This window comes from Euprymna scolopes, chromosome 46, assembly GCF_053919585.1.
Source record: "Euprymna scolopes isolate OS-2025 chromosome 46, ASM5391958v1, whole genome shotgun sequence".
Classification (NCBI taxonomy): domain Eukaryota; kingdom Metazoa; phylum Mollusca; class Cephalopoda; order Sepiida; family Sepiolidae; genus Euprymna; species Euprymna scolopes.
In genome coordinates this window covers 212,345,823-212,372,066 of record NC_136527.1, presented here as the reverse complement: position 1 = coordinate 212,372,066, position 26,244 = coordinate 212,345,823, and the positions used below count along the sequence as shown (strand labels likewise).

Below are 26,244 nucleotides of genomic sequence, written 5' to 3'. Positions count from 1 at the left end.
AAGTTGTCACAAAACAAATATAGGACAATTAAATATTATCAAAGGCAAGTTAAATTACTTTTCTACCCAACTGGATACGTTTTTAGTGTTTATATTTAATGTAACATGTTTATTCAGCTCGAAAAACATACAGTGTTTACCGATGTATTGGAAAATTTAAAATGGGAGCCGACTCTCTCACTTTGAGGCGGTAAATTTGTGAAAATGAGTTATAAATAAAAAAGAGATAAAATACTGCTTAGAAACTCGCTCAATATATGTTACCATGACATAGGCTGACATATATTCGGCAGGTTTTTAACAGTATTTTGTCTTTTTATTTATAACTCATTTTCCCAAACTCACCGTATCAAATACATCGGTAAACACTGTATGTTTTTCGAGCTGAATAAACATGTTACATTAAATATAAACACTAAAAGCATATCCAGTTAGGTAGAAAAGTAACCTATCTTGCCTTTGATAACATTTAATTGTTCTATATTAGTTTTGTGACAACTTTTTCGAATCTATGTGTACAGTAAAACGAACCCAAAGAATCCTTATTCCATTATTAAAAACCTAAAACATTGAATAAAATATCCAAATTCAAACGGAATTCTCTAGCGGCGTAATAAGAAAATAACGACAGAAACTATTTCTAAACCCCCCCCCCACACACACACATATATTAAATGCCGAAAAAACAGTTTTTTTGTTTAGTTGTCAAACAATTAAACCAAGTTCGATTCAAATTATTGTGTTTATGGTAAACATTAGGATTTTCGCATAAATCACGTAAATTTTACCTAACTTTTCCTTAAATAAAAACATTTTTATTCACGAAATCAACATTTTTATTGGATTGCAATTAAGTTAAACCTTTTCTATGTTTAATATTATTTTAAGAACCAATATTTTTTAGGGAGATTGCAACAAAAAAAAATGTTTTAGATTATTTTAGGCACCGCCAAAACTGGGGGGGGGGGGGCAGGTCAGTACTTTTTGACGGACCGTCTTTTTAAAAATCTACCAAAAATCAGGTAATTATCCGATCAATACGAAATTTTCAGCGATTATTAGGAGAAGAATGAACTTTATAACAGTCTACTTATTTTTCATAAACGATATTTATATATATATATTTTTTTTTGCTTACAACCCCCCCCCCCTTGTTTTGAAGTGGGAACAAATATGCTTAAAATAATCATCTGAGACTGAAATCAACATATTGTGTTGTAAGGGACAGAATTATAGATTCAAAAAAAAAAAAAAAAAATTGTTTGCATACCTTATTTAGACGTCTGAATATCAGATCTTCGATTGTGTTTAATTATCCCGCTTTTGAGTTTTGAAGTGTGAAATTCGGTGAATATGTTAAGTAAAATAATTAATTTAAGTTAAGCAAAACAAAAAAAAAAATGTTTAATATTTATACGAAAAAAGCTATTTTAAAATTTTTGATAAATAAATTAACAATTTTTTTTTAGCGAGCCGAATAATGCATGACCATTATTAAACAGGGCATGCTTTGAATAATCGATACCAAAAAAAAAAATTCGATAAATATTGTGCCCTTTGTGTTAAAAATATCATCTTTTTTTTCGATCCCGTTTGAAAACGTTTGCCGCCTTTGACTATGGTGGACCAAACGCGCTGAAATAATTTTTTTTTATTCTGCTTTAAATTGCCCCCCCCCCCATTTTGGGGAGTCTGGCCCCCACACACATACACATTAAAAACCAAACGCATACAAATGGTCACCCATCTGGTACTGGCCAGCCTCAGCTTAATAATACATTGAAATTTTCGTCACTGAAAAATAAGTTTTTTTTGGCCTGTTTGGTCTTCCATAGTTTGCTTTTTATCAGACGAAAACGTAAACAGAGTCGATCTGAACTCTACGTCAACGCGAATATCTGGTTACCTATATGAATAAGAGGAATTATTTGAAATTCAGGTACTTATATTATAATATTTTTGCATATTCTCTTAGAAAATCATCCTAAATCTTAGTTAGACAATAAATAAATTAATTAATTATTTCAAAAACCCTTTTTTTTAAATATTTAAGTACGTTTTTTGTGCAAGACAAAAAATGTCAATTGTTAACTTTTTGGGAAAATTTAACATTTAAAATTGAATTAAAAATAGTAGAAAAAGTTTTACATTATTCTGTTTTCTATATGATAAAATTCAGGGTTTTATCTTTCTGGAAAAAAAAAGTTACTCAGAAATAATGGATTTTAATAAACGTAATTTCGTTTTAAAAAACAACAACAACTTGATTTTGCGGCCATTTTTGGCGGTGCCTAGATTATTTTAAAAGTTATTGAATGGGATTTTTTAAAGCGTAAAAAATAACTTACCTTTCATATTGGATTGCAATAAAAAATAAACTTATTTTAATATTTAAGATTATTTTAATGTTGTTGAATAATATTGTTGTAAAGTGAAAAAAATAAACTTACCTTCCATTCCAGCGATTTAATACGAAAAAAAAATCGTTTTTCTTTTGTGTCCAACTCAGAAAATTTGTTTGTTAGGATTTCTTAATATAATCTTTAGTAAATTGATACAAATTTTGTTTTGTGTGTCCAATTCATTAAGCAATTAAATATATGAAAATATAAAAGAATCAAAATTAAAAGATAAAAAAAACACGATTTAAACGTGAAATTATTAAAAGAAGAAAAAATCAACTGCTTCAGAACAACGAACTTATGTTCATCGTAAAACGGTGTAATCATTATTTTGTTCCTCGTGTAAAAGATTGAACATTTCATTATTATTTGAATTAGTTGAACTACTGTTTACATCCAAGATGAGAACAGTAATCCAAATAATCCAAATATAAAAAAAAATGCAAAACTGAATATTTCACATAAACAATTCAAAAAGGAAGGAATTGAACAAATAGCGAAGTCAATCAAATAACAAAAACAAGATTTGAACCAACAAAAAACAAAACAATAATCACATGATTACATTATGAAAATTGCGACTTATTTTTATCAGATTCGATTCCGTTAACTTTACGATGACCTTAACTTATAATTCCAGACTTAAACCAGATGTTTTACCTGCAATCAGCATCAAACGACTAACGATAGGGGTGTAGTAGTACCTGTTTCTAGTTTGTTTGTGCATTTCAGCCATGTGTCGCGTTATCCCCATTTTGGCTTTACTTGTCATGTTTTGCGCCATCCCATGTATTACCCCCTCCTTTGATAGAGAAGTAACGTAATATTGGAAAATGTCCCGACTTGCAAATGTGAATATGAGAAAAAAAATATAACAGAACACAAATCGATATTTAACAACATCTGAGTCTCATGAGTTGCATTATATCGTATTTTGCCATCCAAGGGACATAATTCCCAAACAGTACACCTGCCCTTTAAACGATAAACACTGTGTAATTAGCTTGCGCCCTTCTTGTATATATATATATATATATATATATATATATATATATATATATATATATATATATATATATATATATATATATATATACATATATATATATATATATATATATATATATATGTTTATATATATATATATAACTATATATATATATGTTTATATATATATATATGTTTATATATAGATATAACTATATATATATATATATATATGTTTATATATATATATATATTTATATATATAAACATATATATATATATATGTTTATATATATATATATATATTTATATATATATATATATGTTTATATATATATATATATTTATATATATAAACATATATATATATGTTTATATATATATATATTTATATATATATAAACATATATATATATATATGTTTATATATATGTTTATATATATACATATATATATAACTATATATATATATATATATATATATATATATATATATATATATATATGTGTGTGTTTATATATGTTAAAGAGCATCTCTCCTCTCTCTCTCTGTGGCTCTTTCATACTCTCTCTATTTTCTCTCTCTGTGTCTCTATTAGATAGTAGATCGAGAGAGAGAGAGAGGGAGAGGGTTGGGAGGAGGTCAGAGAGATATTTTTGTAGTTAATCCACGTTGCAGGAAGTGACGTTTCATCTAACCGGATGTCATGTGATGCTACGTGGCAAGGTTGGTGAAACGTTGAGTCTCTCAGAAAAAGCCGAGCCGAGCAGAAGTCTAAAATGGTTCTCTCCTAAGTAAGGGGGGAGATGCGCGCCCCAGACGTGGGACGTGGTAGGTACCCACAGTGGAGACCATCGATGGCGACATCTGCAGATCATGCCTGGGAGAATAAAAGGTTGAAAACCCAACATCTGTCTTCATCTTGTGTATTCCGGCGAAAACAGCAAGAGAGCTCCACCCAGATGAAGACTCTCCCAGAGCAGCAAAACCAGGTATGAACTTCTATATATAAACACATACATCCACAAGTGTCCTAACCACCAGACAAACGGTTTAAGGGAGCTTGGGTCCCGTTCTCTCGTCTTTTAACACTTGTAATATCTCTTTCATCGTCGTAAACTTCTTCTCTTCATTAGTAAAATGGACACGTCATCACCAGGGTACCAGTATCCCTCAAGTAAAGTGTCCAAGTCCAAATCCGTTTCTTCTCCCTCCCTTATGTAACATATATGTTATTTGGTGCCGTTGACCTTCTTGCCCCCGCATGGGGCATATATCGAAACCTGGATTGCCACGGACATAACGAGAAAAAGAGATAACGAGGAAAAATAAAGACAAGAAGAGAAATTGAGGAAAAAGGAGGGAGACAAAACGGAGAAGAGACAGTGGAATAAAAAGAAAGAATAGTGAAAATGAAGAGAAAAAGAGAATAAATGAAGAACAGTGAAAAACCGGTAGAGAGAGAGAAAGATAGAGAGAGAGAGAGGAAGGAAGAAGAAGAAAAAATGATTCAGTTATGTGTTGAAAAAGATAACAAAGGCATGAAGAATACCATACGCATTTAGAAGAAAATTAAACTCCAAAATTAAAAATACGCTGTAAGCTTTGAAAACGACTGAAAAACAAAAGAGAAAAGAAAATTAATTTACCATATTAAAAATAAAAATAAAATTGAAAAACACAGAGAAAGAATTGAAAACACGGAGAAAGAAAAAAAAACGTATATATATATATATTTAAATAGACAAGACAACACAAACGAACAATGTTGAAGCAAATGACATCGAGCTTGTCCACAGTTTATAAACCTGTCAGTCATTTGACATTGTTGAATTTAGCAAAGCGTTACAAAAATAAGGGACAGTGAACTTTTAAATGCATTCGGAATAGCAAGATGTCATTTTAGATTTGAAAAAAAGAAAAAAAAAAAGAAAGAAGAAATTACACTATTGTCGAAAGTATTAGGTGATAAATTAAAATCAGGTTGGTGATGTGGCATCCCTCCGGATTAATTTTAAGTAAATTATAATTATATGAATAGAATAGAAGCGGAACTTTTTTATTTAATTCTGTGGTTAATTGTAAAAGAATAATGATTTTTTTTTAGTTTCAGAAAACCCTTGAACTTTGCTTACGTGGACAATTTGATCTGTGATAATTTTGTTGAACTTTGCTGAAAGTTGTTAGTTATAAGTGAATTAATTAAGTATATATTAATTAAGTATTATTGAATATTGTTAAGTATTGTTGAGTTGCCATGTGTATTTTTCTGTATTTCTTTTTCTGTACTTTTGTTATCTTGTATTTGTATAGCAGATGGGGGCATCGATGGTCTTGCCACGTGGTGTCAATGTAATTTAATTTTTTAAAAATAAGATGATGACAGGATAGAGGTATATCAATTATCAATAATAATTTTTGAGATAACGGGATTATGCAAGGAAAACATAAATGAGAATTTTTAAAATGGGATTTTTTTTATTTTTGTGCTACCTAGGAGTAAAGAAGATTGTCCGTAAATCCTTAGATGTAAGTAAGAGGCAGATGGACATCGATTTTGTGTTTTATTGTTGTTCGGCTAGGAGCCGTGAAATTATCGACCACGAGTAGTGTCGACCGAGAGCAAAGGATGCTCTGGAAGTCCCGAGATGGGTACGAAGAAGCCATGGGGTCATAAAGGAGTTTGACCTTGAAGAGCGCAGGGTAGCGCTACATGGCAATTTTATTGTTGTATTTATTTAATTTTGAGTTTATCGATTTATCGTAGGACAGTCTTCTTGCCAGTGGGTAGCGTATGTATTCCCTCCTTAGTTTAGTTAGTTAGTTATTAAAAATGTATGGCTTTGCCATACATTTTGATAAAAAAGGGGTGGAGGAAGAATTTTAGAAGTAAAATGTTACCCTATTGTGAATTAAAGGTACCAAATTTTAAAAAAACAAAAACATGCTGGGTGAATTTAATTGGTATTATTAAATTAAATTATTTTGGAATAGATTTGGTTGGTTTAGTTATATTTTAGGGACGTTTAGCGCGTAGTTGCATTTTTTTCATGAGAATTACAAGGCGATTAGGCTGTAGAAAGCAGTTTTTTCTGTTGTTTTATTTTTTTTATAAGCCACGGTATTGTCACAAATTAGAAAATTTGGCAGGGGAAATACTATTTTAGAGTAATGAGAACCCTGTTAAAACAATACTAGTGGTTCCAGTGAGTTGGAAGATGCCACGTAGGCCCAAGCAATGGCAATAAGTCTTGTCCAACAAAAGTCTGGCGTGCGAGGTCGCGATAATTCCTCAGGGTACGGAGCGACTGGACAGTCGGTACCAAGCCTAATCACGGGGAGATAGAAGAAAAGGAAAGATGCAGATTACGTAAGGGACAAGATAGAGCCTTATTATTTTTTTATTTTTTTTAGAGAAATGTGTGAGGGATATCTGGGTTGGAATCTTGGGACTTGCTGGGAATGCGGAAAAATCACAAAGGGAAAGCTACTTAGTTAGAAATCGATGGCGCATTAGTTAGGGAGTGATGATTCCGTATCTAGTCGGGTTCCAGGAACTCAAACAGGCTCCGAGTGAATCAGTGTGAAGGCGTATCTTGGCTTAGACCAACCAAGGGAGTTAGTAGAAGAGCTTTGTGAAGTCCCGAAGTAGTAGATAGAATAGAACAAAGCTCCAGTAATAGGACCACTCAGAGAAAGACGTCAGGGCATTACAGTAAAGGAAAAAAAAACTGGGACTTAGGCCTATGCTGAAAGTCGAGAACGCGAGTGGGATGGTTGGGTCGGTAGAGCATCAGACTTTTAATCTGAGGGTCTGGGGTTCGAGTCCCCATGCGATAAAGCTACCACCAACATGGAGCATCCGACGTTCTGGTCGTAATTGCGATATGCTGGCCCCATTTCGAAAAAGTGATCGAAAATGGAGTCTCCATTTGTTTGGCCAAGTGGTCCAAATAAAGAGCAGAGTCAGTGGAAAATATCCAACAATGCGACCGCCTAGACAAGATGTATATCTGCAAAGCTGTATCTTTGTCTAACTTGGAAGCAAGTTAATGTCGAGGAGGGACTTTTGAGAAGCAGCAGAAGGATTGATAGTGTTGTAGAAGAGTACTGGTGCCTGATCTTTCTTGGAAAAGGGGTGAGTCCGGAAAGTGAAAGAATAAAGATGTACTTCGGACATAATTATTTTTTTTAGTTAGTTAGTTATTAAAAATGTATGGCTTGCCATACATTTTGATAAAAAAGGGGTGGAGGAATGTTAAAGAGCATCTCTCCTCTCTCTCTCTCTCTCTGGCTCTTTCATACTCTCTCTATTTTCTCTCTCTGTGTCTCTATTAGATAGTAGATCGAGAGAGAGAGGGAGAGGGTGGGAGGAGGTCAGAGAGATATTTTTGTAGTTAATCCACGTTGCAGGAAGTGACGTTTCATCTAACCGGATGTCATGTGATGCTACGTGGCAAGGTTGGTGAAACGTTGAGTCTCTCAGAAAATGCCAAGCCGAGCAGAGGTCTAAAATGGTTCTCTCCTAAGTAAGGGGGGAGATGCGCGCCCCAGACGTGGGACGTGGTAGGTACCCACAGTGGAGACCATCGATGGCGACATCTGCAGATCATGCCTGGGAGAATAAAAGGTTGAAAACCCAACATCTGTCTTCATCTTGTGTATTCCGGCGAAAACAGCAAGAGAGCTCCACCCAGATGAAGACTCTCCCAGAGCAGCAAAACCAGGTATGAACTTCTATATATAAACACATACATCCACAAGTGTCCTAACAACCAGAAAAACGGTTTAAGGGATCTTGGGGCCCGTTCTCTCGTCTCATAACACTTGTAATATATCTCTCTCTCATCGTCGTAAACTTCTTCTCTTCATTAGTAAAATGGACACGTCATCACCAGGGTACCAGTATCCCTCAAGTAAAGTGTCCAAACTCAAATCCGTTTCTTCTCCCTCCCTTATGTAACACATTCATCTAAAGATTTAATACATTAAAAGGTGCATTTTGTAGTCAACACAAAAACTAGGCAAAAAAAAAACAACAACAAATATATAGCAAATGATTGTCATTAAAGGCAACATAATAAACTCTTCTGAATACTTGGACGAGGTTTTTGTGTTTTAAGTAATTTTTAAGCGTTTATTTTCTTTTTAAAAATCTGTACCGTGTCTTATGTTATGTTAGAAGAAATGAAAATGGCTGATATAAAACAGTCATATAAGATGTCACGATAATCGCTTAAAAATCGATACTTAAATAAAGTACTGGTAGAAAACCACAAAATTAACATTTTTGAAAAGTTTTGTTATGCCCAACCATATTTTACGATATCTTTGGTTAAATAATTTGTTAAGGGGAATTCCAAATAACTATTTGAAAAAAATAAAAACAAAAACTATTTGAAAAAAATAACAACACAAAAAAACGTAGGAAAGCAAATAAATAAAAAAATAAAATAAAAAAAACTGATATGAGTAACCATCTCTTTCCCATTCAACCAAAATTGAAAACTGCAAATGATTACAGATATTATTGCCTGCTAACTCGATGCTTATTTTATGTTAAATTTATATAGAAAAGTGATTCAACGTCCTAAAATCTTAAATATTTATTATTATTTGTCATGTCTTTGAACGATTCTTTTTAAAAAAATTGTTGAAACGTAATAGCCAACATACTTCATTTTTATTTTATTTATTTATTTATTAAGAGAGTAAATAACGCTGGGTTACATTGTAAAGATTTACAAATATATTTTTCTACATAAAGTTACTGATAATTAATGATGGTCAATAAATATTTGATCATTTATGTAAACTTTATAAAAGTAAGTGATCCCCAGTCTAAAATTTTAAATATGGGATAAAACATACAGAATCAAACGAAATTCTCTAGCGACTTCATAGGTAAGTGTAGACAGAAAAAAATTTTATTAGGTACTTGTGCACTCATGGTACCATGCTGAAATAACAACCTTATTATTCAGAAAGTCATTCTTAACATGGAGAGAGCGTTTTGTAACTTTTCTGTACTTCCACCTAATAAATTGATAAAATAACATTTCGTAAAATTCGAATTTAACTTAAAAATACGATTTTTAAAAACAGAACAGAAACATGTGGATAATCATTTAACAATTAAATTATTATTATTATTATTATTATTATTATTTTATTATTATTATTATTATTTTATTATTATTATTGTTTTATTATTATTATTATTATTTTATTATTATTATAATTATTAATATTTTATTATTATTATTATTATTATTATTGTTTTATTATTATTATTATTATTTTATTATTATTATAATTATTAATATTTTATTATTATTATTATTATTATTATTATTATTATTAATATTTTATTATTATTTTAGTATTATTATTATTATTATTAATATTTTATTATTATTATTATTATTATTAATATTTTATTATTATTATTATTATTATTATTTTATTATTATTATTATTATTAATATTATTATTATTATTAATATTATTAATATTATTATTATTATTATTATATTATTATTATTATTGTTGTTTTATTATTATTATTATTATTATTATTTTATTATTATTATTTATTTTTTTTATTTTTTCTATTATCAGTTTTCTTCGAATTGAATTATTGTGTTTACGGTTCTCAGAAATCACACAAGTATTTTCTTTTTAAGAATAGACTTTTAGAGTAAAAAAATAAAGATAAACAGGTTTGTATTACTGTACACATAGATTCGAAAACGTCAAAAAACAAATATATAACAAATAAATGGGATTTGTATTACTGTACACATAGATTCGAAAAAGTTGTCAAAAACAAATATATAACAAATAAATGTTATCAAAGGCAAGATAAGTTACTTTTCTACCAAACTGGATGTATTTTTTGTGTTTTTATTCAATGTAACATATTTATTCAGCTCGAAAAACATACAGTGTTTACCGATGTATTGGAAAATTAAAGATGGCGTCTCACGCCCTCTTTAACACCGTAAATTTGGGAAAAAGTGTTATAAATAAAAAAAACTATACAAAATACTATTAAAAACCCGCCGAATATATGTCAACCTTCAACCTATGTCACGGTAACATATATTGAGCGAGTTTTTAACAGCATTTTAACCGGTTTTTTATTTATAACACCTTTTCCCAAATTTACGGTGTCAAAGAGGGTGTGAGACGCCATCTTGAATTTTCCAATACATCGGTAAACACTGTATGCTTTTCGAGCTGAATAAACATGTTACATTAAAAGTAACTTATATTGCCTTTGATAACATTTATTTGTTATATATTTGTTTTTTGACAACTTTTTCGAATCTATGTGTACAGTAATACAAACCCGATAAATGTTATCAAAAGCAAGATAAGTTACTTTCCTACCTAACTGGATAATTTTTTAATGTTTTAATTTAATGTAACATGTTTATTCAGCTCGAAAAACATACTGTGTTTACCGATGTATTGGAAAATTTAAAATGGCGTCCGATTCTCTCTTTCACACGGTAAAATAATAAACATGTTAAATTAAATAAAAACACTATAAAATTATCCATTTAGGTAGAAAAGTAACTTATCTTGCCTTTGATAACATTTATTTTTTATATATTTGTTTTTTGACAACTTTTCCGAATCTATGCAAATCCAAAAAACACTTATCTTAAATTAAAAATAAACCAAATAAATTGGAAATTCACATTTTATATTCACGCTTGTTATGAATCATATAGAATTAATATTTTTATTGCAAAAATAAATAAATAAAAAGATGAATAAACATAATTTAATATTTAAGGTTATTTAAAAAAATCGGATGAGAAATGTAAAGAAAAAATATTTAAAAACTTACCGTTCATTCCAGTTTCAATACGGAAAAAATCGGGTTGAATTCTTTTCTTTTGTTGTTGTTCAAAACAGAAAATTTGTTAGAATTTCTTTAGTAAATTGATACAACTTTTGTTTTGTGTGTTCAATTCATTAATAAATAAAATATATGAAAATATAAAAGAATCAAAATTACAAGATGAAAAACATGAAATTATTTAAATAGAAAATCAACTGCTAAAGAACAAAGAACTTAAGTTCATCGTAATAACACGGTGAAATTATTATTTCGTTCCTTGTGTAAAAATGTCTGTTTATTAGTTAAGTATGTCGAATCGAATTGTTTTCCTATCAAGTTCGGATTATATTTGTCAATGATTAAAGCTTGTTTTCGATATCTTTTGTAAATTTCTATTTTTTATGTCTATTTCATTAAAAATTAAAATATATGAAAACATAAAAATTAAAATATATGAAAACATAAAAATTAAAATATATGAAAACATAAAAATTAAAATATATGAAAGCATAAAAATTCAAATATATGAAAACATAAAAATTCAAATATATGAAAACATAAAAATTCAAATATATGAAAACATAAAAATTAAAATATATAAAAACATAAAAATTAAAATATATAAAACATAAAAATTAAAATATATGAAAACATAAAAATTCAAATATATGAAAACATAAAAATTAAAATATATGAAAACATAAAAATTAAAATACATGAAAACATAAAAATCAGAAAAAACTGAACATTTCATTATTATTCTAATTAGTCAAACTACCGTTAACATCCAAAATGAGAATAGTAGTCTAAATAATTCAATATATAATATAATATAATATAATATAATATAATATAATATAATATAAAACAAAAGGAAAATGCGAAGTTAGTAAAATTACTAGAATATATTTGGACCAAGAAAGTAAACTATAATAATTACATTATGAAACTTGAAACTGATTCGGTTAAACTTAAGATTGCCGCCCAACAAATGTCACAGTAACATTTATTGAGTTGTTTTCTACCAACATTTTGTTTTATTTCTTATTTTGAAGTGATTATTGAGTCTTCAAAGACATTACGGTAAGCTTTTCTTGTTCTCCAACAGCGTTCAACATTACATGCTTTTCGAATCGATTAAACATTATACATTAACTAAAAACACTGAAAACGTATCCATTTATTAGGAAAGATACCCGCGCTTTTCGCACGACGGGACTTTTCTGCTGCACACACCCGTTTTCCCGCCCCCTCCCCAATGTAAACAAAATGTGTTTTTTTTTTCTTTTTGGTGGAGGTGAACGTGTGGGTGCTCATTTTAGGTTAAATTATTATAGAAAAATGATCCCCCACTTTTATGAACTCCAGGACGCTAGGATGTTTTGAATAAATCTTAGTTTCAACTAAGATTTATTCAAAAAGTCCCACGCTTCTGGAGTTCATACTATGCAAACGGTAAATTTGGCGACGGGTTTGATTATCAGATTCGATGTAAGAAAAAAAAAATCGGTTTGTGTCAAAAAACGAAAATAATATAAATATATAAATATATTTGTTTATCATAAAAATAATTATTTGTTCAATCATGAGAAGTGTGTGATATATCCGAATTGATGAAATTAGGAAAGTGAAAGGAGGGGTGTGGTCATTTTTTGGCTCGTTTGGCTCTTTTTGGTGTTTTTACCTAAATGCACGACGGGCGGCCATCTTGCTTGCCAAACTGTACTGATTACGTTGGATAAAGAATGTCTTCAAATATGAATAAGTACTCGTTTGCGCAATAAATAAATGCGATATTCGTTCTCAGCGTACCCAAAAATTGTTAACAGTCGACAATTCAAGGGTGAATGCCGTTTGCTGGAATCTTAAACGTTTTTTTCGTTTTCAACATCCCCAAAAACTTATAAATGTCTTAATTTTCCAAGTTTTTTTTTCTATAGAGAAATGGCCGGTTTCTTGGTATTACAGAGATTAAGGGTGATTAAGCGGAGGGAGTACAGACCTCCGAGTGAGAGATACTTGGAAGAAATATGAGAGGATTTCTGGTTTTGATTGTATTATCGGGGTAAGCGCGTACGCAGACCCAACACTTAGAAATAGCTAGTCCGAGTCGTCCACATTTGGGACGATCGCAAAGGTCAACCCAACCGCAGTGCAATGGATGGGGAACGGCCTTAGTGATCACCGTTACCCCTACGTAAGGTAAGGATATTTATTTGCACCCCCACCGAGCAAATTAGGCACAAGACCGATTTTTAAAGTGAGGAGTGAAGGAGAAATGGGGACCAACTCCCCGGGGAGTAGAGGAGCTGGATAGTGACAATTGGTATGAAGGGTTGCCCCTACATTGACCAAGGTCTTGCTGGTCTTTGCTTGACACAATGCTACCCAGGCCCCGAAGGGCCTAGGCCTGACTTACGTCAGGGAAGTATAATGTTTTGTTTTTTTTTTACGGTGCCCACCACTGTTTATATATTACACTTCTATACTCACCACCGAGAAACACTAATATGATCATATCACAACTTTTTCATAAACTAATAACAATAATCCATAACTAATAAGTTACTATCATTTAAAATTACTAACATTTTCACAAAATATTCCAATTCTTAACAAAACTTACATTTTACTGTAATATTCAATGTCAAGGTCGTTTACATGTGAACAACATAAATTCATAATCTTTTCAATGAGAACAAATACAAACGAATGAAAACTTTTAGAATTCAAACCAAAACACTAAACCAAAAACACATTTATGTAATTAAATCAGTTTTGTATTTCGTTAATTGGCACTTGTACAGTTTAATCAAGACATTAAAAAAAGAAAATATTGAAAAACAAAAAGAGTTATATTGTACGTACCCGTTATGGAATAAAGTCCTTCGAAAAAAAAGTAACTTAATTGAATCAAGTACTTTTTCTTACAGAGGAAATCTTACTAAAAACAAATATTGAAAAACAAAAAGAGTTATATTGTACGTACCCGTCCGAATAAAAAGTAACTTAATCTGATCAAGTACTTTTTTACTGAGGAAAATCAAATTTTAATGAAATCGAACTATTATCGCTATTTGGCTGTTTACGTACACGAGGAGTAGGGGTGGTTTTAAACGAAAAATTGATTTACAAAGGACAAAATGAAACACAAAATTTAAAAAGAAAACAGAAACTTTGTAAAATAAGTGAAGAAAAGCTAAAATATTTTTTAAGTATTTTTTTTTCTCATGTTTCTAAATAATATCATCAAAATTTGACAAACTGTAAGCAGTGATTGGAGTTATCTCCCCCTGGCGCTCCCTTCTCCTAAGCGAAAAAAGATGGCCGTTACCCGATCGAGCTCATTAAAATTTGATCAAATTAAGTGATTTCTTTTTGCATGAAAACTTTATTCTATAACGAATACATACAATATATTTTTTTCAATATTTTTATTTTTTGATGTCTTGATAAAAATGTGCAAGCACCCATTAATCATATCAACGTCTTTTTAAAAATTTACCGAAAATCAGGTAATTATCCGATCAATACGAAATTTTCAGCGATTATTAAGAGAAGAATGAACTTTATAACGGTGTACTTATTTTTCATAAACGATATTTATATATATATATATATATATATATATATATATATATATATATATATATATATATATATATATATATTTTGCTTACAACCCCCCCCCCCCTTGTTTTGAAGTGGGAACAAATATGCTTGAAATAATCATCTGAAACTGAACAAAACATATTGTGTTGTTGTAAGGGACAGAATTATAGATTAAAAAAAAAATTGTTTGCATACCTTAGTTTTGAAGTATGAAATTCGGTGAATATGTTAAGTAAAATAATTAATTTAAGCTAAGAAAAACAAAAAAAATTTTTTTAATATTTATACGAAAAAAGCCATTTTAAAATCTTTGATAAATAAATTACCAATTTTTTTTAGCGAGCCGAATAATGCATGCCCATTATTAAACAGGGCATGCTTTGAAGAATCGATACAAAAAAAAATCGATAAATATTGTGCCCTTTGTGTTAAAAAAAGCATCATTTTTTTTCGATCCCGTTTGAAAACGTTTGCCGTCTTTCGACTACGGTGGACCAAACGCGCTGAAATAATTTTTTTCTATTCTGCTTTAAATTGCCTCCCCCCCCCATTTTGGGGAGCCTGGCCCCCACACACATACACATTAAAAACCAAACTCATACAAATGGTCACCCATCTGGACTGGCCAGCCTCAGCTTAATAATACATTGAAATTTTCGTTACTGAAAAATAAGTTTTTTGGCCTGTTTGGTCTTCCATAGTTTGCTTCTTATCAAACGCAAACGTAAACAGTGTCGATCTAGACTCTAGATCGACGCGAAATGACAGGTTACATATATGAATGAGTGGAATTATTTGAAATCCAGGTACTTATATTATAATATTTTTGCATATTCTCTTAGAAAATCATCCTAAATCTTAGTTAGACAATAAATAAATAAATAAATTAATTATTTCAAAAACCTTTTTTTTTTTAATATTTATGTACGTTTTTTGTGCAAGACAAAAAATGTCAATTGTTAACTTTTGGGGAAAATGTAACATTTAAAATTTAATTAAAAATAGTAGAAAAAGTTTTACATTATTCTGTTTTCTATATGATAAAATTCATCTTTCTGGAAAAAAAAGTTACTCAGAAATAATGGATTTTAATAAATGTAATTTCGTTTTAAAAACAACAACAACTTGATTTTGCGGCCATTTTTGGCGGTGCCTATGAGCAGTAATTTAAAAAATGCCAATAGACGCTATATTTTTTTGTTCATATATTAATCTCATAGCGTCGTTGTCGTCATCGTGATCGTCGCCGTCGTCATCGAGATAATCGATAATATAGCATAGTTCCTGGCTTTACTATAACAGTTATTTTAGGCAAACAACGCTGATAATTAATGTAAATGATATAAAATATACTTTTAAAAGTTATATTTGTGACGACAGAAGAAAAACAGGTTTAGTTTATCAATTTTAATGTAATTACGAAAAAAAAAACACCAGTTATTTATTCTGCTAATTTACTAGCGATCTTTCAAAAATAAAATTAAAAATCACCAAATTTTTTTATGTGTAATTATTTTATACACTAGAAACATGTATACAGATTTTTGTACAAATAAATTTTGTTCACTTTTATTTTTGAGAAAAAATATTTTTCTCAGTACGCCACACACAGTTTTATGTACATATATATATATATATATATATATATATATATATATATATATATATATATATATATATATATATATATATATATATATAGTAGGGTCCAAGCAAATTACAAGGCGATCTGAATGTTGTTCAGTATCAATTTGTGTTCTGTTATATTTTTTCTCATATTTACATCTGCGAGTCGGGACATTTTACAACATTGCGTTACTTCTCTATTAAAGGAGGGGGTAATACATGGGAGGGCGCAAAACATGACAAGGAAAGCCAGAATGGTGACAACGCGACACATTGCTGAAATACGCAAACAAACTAGAAACAGCTACTACACTTCCATCGTTTGTCGTTGATTGCATGTAAAACATCAGATTTAAGTCTGGAATTATAAGTTAAGGTCATCGTAAAGTTAACAGAATCGAATCTGATAAAAATAAGTCGCAATTTTCATAATGTAATCATGTGATTATTTTGTTTTTTGTTGGTTCAAATCTAGTTTTTGTTATTTGATTGACTTCGCTATTTGTTTCAATTCCTTCCTTTTTGAATTGTTTATGTGGAATATTCAGTTTTGCATTTTTTTATATTTGGATTATTTGGATTACTGTTCTCATCTTGGATGTAAACAGTAGTTCGATTAATCCAAATAATAATGAAATGGTCAATCTTTTACACGAGGAACAAAATAATGATTACACCGTTTTACGATGAACATACGTTCTTTGTTCTGAAGCAGTTGATTTGTTTCTTCTTTTAATAATTTCACGTTTAAATCGTGTTTTTCATCTTATAATTTTGATTCTTTTATATTTTCATATATTTTATTTCTTAATGAATTGGACACACAAAACAAAATTTGTATCAATTTACTAAAGAAATTCTAACAGCAATTTTCGGCGTTGAACACAAAAGAAAAGATTTTTTTTTCGTATTATATTCCTGGAATGGAAGGTAAATCCTTTTTTTTTTTTTTTTTTTTTGTATTTTGTTTTACAAAAGTATAATTTAATAACGTTAAAATAATTTTAAATAATAAAATAAGTTTATTTTGATTTCAATCACATATGAAAAATAAGTTATTTTTTACGCTTTAAAAAAATAGGTGCTAGTGCAGAGAGTGATCCGCGCTATTTTTTTAATCGTATTTTCAGGTTTAATTAAAGTTTTATTATTTTTTTTATTCAGTTGTAAGGTTGAAGTATAGAATTGGTACAAAACACCCTCCCCTCCTCATGTTAAGAATGGCTTTTTAAATAATAACGTTATTATTCACGTCCGAATCACTCTCTGCACTAGTATCAAACAATCCAATTCAATAACTTTTAAATGATCTGAAATAAGTTTAATTTTTTGCAATCCCCTCCAAAATATTGATTCTTAAAATAATCGTAAACATAAAAAAGGTTTTATTTTTATTGCAATCTTAAAAAATATTCACACACCCCAAATACGAAAATGGTGCTACTGATACGCGCTATTTTTAAAAAAAGTATTTTCAATTACATAGTGTTTATTTAAGCAAAACTGACGTAATGTTTTAGAAAATAATATTTACGATAAACACAATAATTTAATTTGGTGCTAATGCAGCGAGTGATCCGCACTATTTGTTAAATCGTATTTCCACGTTTAATTAAAGTTTTATGATATGTGTTTTATTCAATTGTAAGGTTAGAGTACAGAATAGGTACAAAACACCCTCCTCTCACCATGTTAAGAATGGCTTTTCTTTTTTTAAATAATAACGTTATTATTTCAATATGGATCACTCTCTGCATGAGTACCTTTTATTTGAAGTTGGTTTACTTATTAGATAAATGAACAGAAAACACCTTAACTATTATGTCGCTAGAGAATTCCGTTTGAATGTTGATATAATTGGTAAATATTTACAATCGAAGCCAACATAGTTTTAATGCTAAAAAAAAAAAATCAAAATCTTTTTTTTTGTTTGCCATTACGTCTGAAAAGCCATTAAAAATATCCCGAAAAATAGAATTAAAAACAATAATTGGGTTTGTATTACTGTACACATAGATTCGAAAAAGTGGTCAAAAATTAAAATATACAACAAAGAAATATTAACAGTAGCTATAAAAGTTACTTTGCCACCTACCTGAATCATTTATTAGTGTTTTTAAGTAGTTTTAAACGCTGTTTATTTCATACCAAATATTAACTTTTTACGAGTCGTAAGAATTCAAGATGGCCAAAATTACTACCCCCCTTCGTCTTCGAAGAGAGAAGCCTCGTTTTCAAATTATAGTTCGCCCATATTTTTGGGGGAGGAGCTTGCCTCGTTTTCAGCACGTGTCTCTACGGACATATGTCTCTGCGGACATTTTGCGTTTCCATTTTTTTTGTTTCCATTTTTTAGAAGTTTCGTCCTCATAATGAAAGTATTTGTAAACATTACATTTAATTTAGATATTTATTGCGCACAAATACTTTTTAGTTTTTTTCTTGGGAGCGGGGGGGAATAACATAAAGTGGTCAAAACGGTAAATATTTTTTTAAGTTTACATTTTTAAGAAGTTTTGGTACTAGTGCAGAGAGTGACCTGGACGTAAATAATAACGTTATTATTTAAAAAGCCATTCTTAACATGGGGAGGGTGTTTTGTACCTATTCTATGCTTTAACCTTACAATTGAATTAAAAAATCACACCATAAAACTTTAATTAAACTTGGAAATACGATTCGACACGGTAAGTTTGGGAAAAGGAATTATAAATAAAAAACAAGACAAAATACGGTTAAAAACTCGCTCCATATATGTTTCCGTGACATAGGTTGACATGTATTCAGTGGGGGTTTAACAGTATTTTGCATATTTTTTTATTTTCAACTCCTTTTCCCAAACTTACCGTGTTAAAGCGAGAGTAGGTCGCCATTCTTAATTTTCCAATACATCGATAAACATTGTATGTTTTTCGAGCTGAATAAACATGTTACATTAAATAAAAACACTAAAAACATATCCAGTTCGGTAGAAAAGTAACTTATCTTGGTTTTGATAACATTTATTTAAAAAACAATTTGCGCTTGAGCCATTTTTTTTTCTCATAAATTGGAAGTCGTTAGGTTTCAGAAAAATACAGTTTCAGGAATCGATGGATATAAATTTAGAAAAAGTTTCTGAAAAGTGTATGATATAAATTTAAGTTTCTGAAAAGTGTATGATTGAAAATTTAAGTTTCCGAAAAGCGTATATTACTGGATGAAACATGCAGAAAAGTATGCTTGCAATATCGTGAAAATGTGATATTCGTTTTCAGCACACCCGAAAATCCCTGATGTGCTGAAAATTTCTGAAAAAAAAATGGCTCAAGCGCAAATTGTTTTTTAAATAAATGTTATCAAAGCCAAGATAAGTTACTGACACCGCAAACTTCCTTCTGGAAATTGACCTCACTATATGAGCGCCATGCAACAGGTGGATGACATCAATTCTTAGCAAGAGATCGAACCCCAATAGATCTCTATTCATAGCCAACATCTCCACCACCCTCTTTCTGAAACGAGCAACATGAAATCACTTTCACTGACCGAAGCAAATGAAAGAATGCCACACACACAAAAAAATCCGACGTTTTTTTTTTATCTCCACGGGGGTGCAAATCATTACAAACTGGATTTCATGTACCATCATATGTGATAGCGTTTGGCTTATCATGCATTGTTTACAGAGTCTATGTGTTTGATAATAAATAAATTAAAAATCTTAGATGGAATAGTATGGGTCACAAATAAAAAATGTATAACAAAAACACAAAATTATGAAAATAACATATATGTGTGTGTGTGTGTGGGTGTGTGGGTGTGTGTGTTTCTTTTTTTCTCTAGAATATATCATAACATCTTTACAGGCTACTTCTTTGCCAAGGTAGAAAATATCAGATCATGTTATTAATGTTTTGCTTATATCTTTATATAAAAATTATCTAGAGATTGTGAATTCAATTAAATATCTTTATATAAAATTTATCAAGAGATTGTGAATTCAATTAAATAAAATTGACAACAATAAACAGATTACGAATATGCCATGAAAATAGTAAAAATATAATTTGTTTTATTTTTATTTACAGATTATCTTGATTGAAAACTATTGAATTTCCTTGGTCTCAAAAATCACGTTTTATGAAACACGAGTATGCATACTGGAGTAAAACCACATTCTTGTGAAGTGTGTGGATATTCTTTTCCTGAAAAATACCATTTAGTGACACATATGAGAACTCACACCGAGGAAAAGCCATATTCTTGTGAAGTTTCTGGATATTCTTTCTCTCAAAAACAACATTTACTGACACATATGAGAACTCACACCAGGGAAAAGCCATATTCTTGTGGCGTTTGTGGATATTCTTGTGCGGAAAAATCAAGTTTAGTGAAACATATTAGAACTCACACCGGGGAAAAGCCACATTCTTGTAAAGTGTGTGGATATTCTTGTTCTGAAAAATCCAATTTAGTGGAACACATGAGAACTCACACTGGTGAAAAGCCACATTCTTGTGAAGTTTGTGGATATGCTTGTTCTCAAAAATCACATTTAGTGAAACATATGAGAACTCACACTGGTGAAAAGCCATATATTTGTGAAGTTTGTGGATCTTCTTTTTCTGAAACCTCAGCATTAGTGAGACATATGAAAACTCACACTGGTGAAAAGCCATATTCTTGTGAAGTTTGTGAATATTCTTCTTCTCAAAACTCAGATTTAATGAGGCATATGAGAAAGCATACTGGGAAAAAGCCATATTCTTGTGAAATGTGTGGATTTTCTTATTCTCGGAAATCTTCTTTGGTGACACATAGGAGAAAGCATACTGGTGAAAAGCCACATTCATGTGAAGTGTGTGGATTTTCTTGTTCTCGAAAATCCTCTTTAGTGACACATATGAGAACACATACTGGGGAAAAGCCACATTATTGTGAAGAGTGTGGGTATTCTTGTTCTGAAAAATCCCATTTAGTGAGTCATCTAAGAACTCACACCGGGGAAAAGCCATATTCTTGTGAAGTTTGTGTATATTCTTCTTCTGAAAAATCACATTTAGTTAAACATATGAGAACTCACACTGGTGAAAAGCCACACATTTGTGAAGTTTGTGGATCTTCTTTTTCTGAAACATCAACATTAGCGAGACACATGAGAACTCACACTGGGGAAAAGCCATATTCTTGTGAAGTTTGTGGATATTCTTCTTCTCAAAAATCAGATTTAATGACACATGTGAGAACACACACCGGGGAAAAGCCATATTCTTGTGAAGTTTGTGAATACTCTTCTTCTAGAAAATCAAATTTGATGATACATATGAGAAGTCATACTGGGGAAAAGCCATATTCTTGTGAAGTTTGTGGATTTTCTTGTTCTACAAAATCAAAGTTAGTAAGACATATGAGAACTCACACTGGGGAAAAGCCATATTCTTGTGAAGTGTGTGCATATTCTTGTTCTCAAAAATCACATTTAGTGAAACACATGAGAACTCACACTCAACTTCTTTACTAACTCAGTTTTTGAGAGATAAAGAACTGAAATGGAACATTCGAATATCTATGTATCTCATATAGAGTTCAAGTATTAGCCCCAGGTTGTGGGCCCCTTGATTTCTGAGAACTTCGACTGAAGTAAAATAAAACAAAAAGTGAAAAGCCACATATTTGTGAAGTTTGTGGATGTTATGTTTCTCAAGTCAACTTTAGTGAGATATATGAAAACTCACACCTTGGCAAAACCATATTCTTGTAACGTTTGTGTATAACCTTCTCTAAAATCAGAAAATTGGAAACAGTTTTCCTCTCCCCAATTAACCATTTTCATATCTTATATTATATATTAAATTTTTGTCTATTGGTCTTACTGGATTCGAGGACTAGAATTTAGTGGAGTATCGAGCTTCGTGCGGTTACTTTGGGTAACATCACTTGAGGAAGGTGCACGATTGCTTGTAAAAGCTAATGTGAGTTAGCCATAGTGAAGAGATGTTATTTCGGCTGCGAATACTATATGATTTGGAATATTTGTTCAGGGTTTACTTTTAGAGAAAAATATTCTCATACCAGGTTCTGGCAAACGCTTTTACAGAGAGACCTTAGACACTCGAGAATAGTGTCTAGTAGGCATTCAGGATCTCCTCTAAAACAGAGAGACATCTGCATGGACAAATGCGCTAAGTGCACTATAAATAAAGGAAGAAAGACAACATCAACACACTCCCTGACAATGTTAAACATATGAGAACTCACACTGGAAAAAAGTGCGGGGAAAATACTTCAAGCGACTTAAATAATCCTCTCATCAGAATTATCACCAAAAAACAAAATTACTGCCATCAATCAATTGTCAAAACCCGTTGTCTCTTATGGATTTGGCATAATCAGTTGGCCACAAAACTTCATCAATAACCATGACGTAAAAACTCGATAAATTCTGGCCCTTCATAAAGTCATTTAGAAACATCAGTGCATGGACGGGCTGTACTTACCAAAGAGAAAAGGTGATTTAGGGCTCACTTAAATAAACCACGCATACTGATCTTCAAGGGTTAGGGTTAGTGGTAAGCATAGACCAATATATCAAATGTTCTTCTTACCCGAAAATAAAAATGGTGAATGAACATCACACCAAATGTCTGCTGAGGCAGACAACAACTACAAAGCTTGGCCTTGGCTTGGAACGCCAAACTGTAATGAAATACAAATAGCAGCCATAAAGGGGGAAACATCTATTCTTAAAAGAGCCCTCGAATATAAATTTAAATCATAACAGAATCAAATGTTAGCTCATGGAGGGGGTCCATTGTTCTCTTAAAACTTACTAAAGTTAAATAAAAAAGGGAAAATTTATATTCTTGTCAAATTTGTAGACAATCTTGTTTTGAAAATCAAATTTTATGAAGCATATGCGAACTTAATAAAAAAAGAATCTTCAGAAATACTTGGAAGCAATCCCTGGAAGATCAAGCTATAACGAAATTACAAATAGCAGCCATAAAGGGGCAGTGTCTATTCCTATAATAGCCTTCGGATATAAATTTAAACTGTAACAGAATCAAGAAGGAGCTGCTTGATTTCTTCAACCTAACAAAAGTAAAATAAAAAAAGGAAAAGCCACATTCTTTTAAAGTGTGTGGATATTCTTTTTCTCGAAAATCAAACTTAGTATGTGAAGACATGAAGACACACAGGCCATATTTTTTTTATGTGTGTGGCTTTTTTGTGTGAATATCACATTGACTCACACTGAGACCACATCTTTTTAAAGGCGTTTCTCATTTTATGAAGCCTTTATCATTCTTTGATGATCATAATACTAAAACAAAATGCTGACACTATACAAAATAATGTACAGAATCCATTGTCACCAAGGTTGCATTTGTTTCAAGTAGCAAATGATATTGGTTTCTCGGAGATTTACCACCGAAACCAAGCCATAATGGATGAGCAAAGTATCCAAACCTTAAGATTGTATATGAATACCAGGAGGCAAAAACAGTAGAACAAAACTTCCATCACAAAACTGACTAAACATTTTGTACAAATGACACAAAATAAAAACAATGCAAAAGTATCAAAACCTTAAGATTGTATGTGAACAAAACGTCCATCACAAAACTGACTAAACAAATGGTACAGAAACAAACAAAGGAGAGTAGAGTCTTCTCACTACAAATGTTATTAGTTTTGTTTACATAAATTAACTTTACTGAAACATATTAGGAGAATGCCACATTCGTGTGAAGTGTGGATATTCTTGTATTTCCACATTTAAGAAATCTCACAGCAAATGTGAATATTTTTGTTTTTGTAAATGGCATTTGCTAATACATATTAAAAGCCACAAGTAATAAAAGCTAAGAATGTTAATTATATTGAAAATCTATATTGAGGAATCTATTCAATGTGTCTGAAAAGATTAAAAAAACATTATCCTTGGTGTTGAAGACACAAATAGTCTAATAAAAAGAAACTAAAAGTATACACTTTGTCAATATTAATGCTTTTCCTGAAAAATCAAACAACTATGTCTTTAAGTCCAACATAAAACAAATTCCTGATGAACCGCCCCCTTAAGTAGACACTTTATCAAATTTCAACATTAACGTACTGTACACGCAATAACCATTATCACCGAGTGACTTGATAAGTGGTATCACCTTGTAAAAAAAGAGTAATGGTGTCAGCAATGAAAATAAATGCAGGTTCTGCCACACAGAAATAGACGGACTGCTCGGGGACGGATACTATACAATGCGACGTAATATCAGTAGCAAGATTCTTGTAAAGTGTGTGGATATTCTTGTCAAAAATCAAAGTTAATATTGGATCTCATATAGGAGCTAGACAGGTCATCGAACATCTGGGAACATGAACCACCACTGATAACATCAAACGGAAAAAAGTGACAGTGTTCTATGACAAAGACATACAGGCGGGCATATACATAAATTACAAGGCCATCAAGCCAGATATAGTAATATGGAACAAGACCGAAAGAACTGCACTCATTATCTACATCACAGTTCCAAACGACTTTGACCTTAATAGAGCAGAATGGGAAAAGATAACAAAATAGCAGGACCTAAAAAATGATCTAAAAACAAGTGTCTATTCTTAAAAGAGCCCTTGGACATAAATTTAAACTGTAATAGAATCAACTGTTAGCCCCAGGAAGGAGCCCCATGATCTCTTTAAACATACTGAAGTAAAATAAAAGCTAAGAATTTTAATTATACGACAGACTTATATTGAAAATCCATATTGAGGAATCTATTCCAAAATACTATTGTTATATTAGACTGAATCGATGGTGGAATCTATCAGAATATAATGAAATAAAGAATGGTTAAAAACGACAATGTCTCTGAAAAAGATAAAAAAAAACATAATTCTTGGTGTTGTAGAAACGAATCGTCTAATAAAAAGAAACTAAAAGCATACACTTTGTCATTATTAATGTTTTTCCTGTGAAATCAGCCAATTTACAAAAGGCATATTCTTGCACACAATGCATTCACCGCCCGATACGTTGTGATGAAAGTGTTGTGAGAACTATCTATATTGTACCATTAAAAATATTGTACAATTAAAAATATTGTACCATTAAAAATATTGTACCATTAAAAATATTGTACCATTAAAAATATTGTACACTTAAAAATATTGTACACTTAAAAATATTGTACCATTAAAAATATTGTACAATTAACAATATTGTACAATTAACAATATTGTGCACTTAACAATATTGTACAATTAACAATATTGTACAATTAACAATATTGTATAATTAACAATATTGGGCAATTAACAATATTGTACAATTAACAATATTGTGCAATTAACAATATTGTACAATTAACAATATTGTGCAATTAACAATATTGTACAATTAACAATATTGTGCAATTAACAATATTGTACAATTAACAATATTGTGCAATTAACAATATTGTACAATTAACAATATTGTACAATTAACAATATTGTACAATTAAACATTAGGAACATGACAAAATGACGGCAAAGACCAGTTTTCATACACATTTCGTCAATATTTTTGTATTTGTAAAATAACCAAAGACAAGATTACGGTATTGTCTCTTTACGCGCTCTTCTAAACGTGTACGTGTTGAAAACGGTGATTGCCATTAGAATGTCTCTTCCAGAGATTTGTTCCGGCCAAATTAAACACTACAATAAATGTTACATAGTTTGTGATGAATAAACTTTTAGAACCCGTTTAAATCATTATGTTCCTGGAAAAT

General features: G+C 30.5%; 2 protein-coding genes and 1 pseudogene across 2 annotated transcripts in view; 2 read left to right on the top strand and 1 right to left on the bottom strand.

Annotated features, from left to right (window-relative positions):
* LOC145270354 (uncharacterized) overlaps window positions 1-20,567 on the top strand; it is a 52,353-nt gene extending 31,786 nt beyond the window's left edge. Inside the window, exon 3 of the mRNA XM_080126004.1 lies at window positions 20,554-20,567. Within this exon, the coding sequence (XP_079982130.1) occupies window positions 20,554-20,567 (14 nt within the window). The remainder of the gene's footprint in view (window positions 1-20,553) is intronic.
* On the bottom strand, window positions 13,306-13,455 carry LOC145271727 (U1 spliceosomal RNA; annotated as a pseudogene).
* Window positions 20,561-25,630, top strand: LOC145271024 (uncharacterized). Its single transcript, XM_080126582.1, has one exon. The coding sequence runs from the start codon at window positions 20,619-20,621 to the stop codon at window positions 21,984-21,986; it is 1,368 nt and encodes a 455-aa protein (XP_079982708.1). The 5' UTR covers window positions 20,561-20,618; the 3' UTR covers window positions 21,987-25,630.
* The last annotated feature ends 614 nt before the right edge of the window (window positions 25,631-26,244 follow it).

Bases quoted from the DNA above. Each gene is read 5' to 3' on its own strand.
- LOC145271024 (XM_080126582.1), top strand. From the start codon at position 20,619: ATGCATACTGGAGTAAAACCACATTCTTGTGAAGTGTGTGGATATTCT.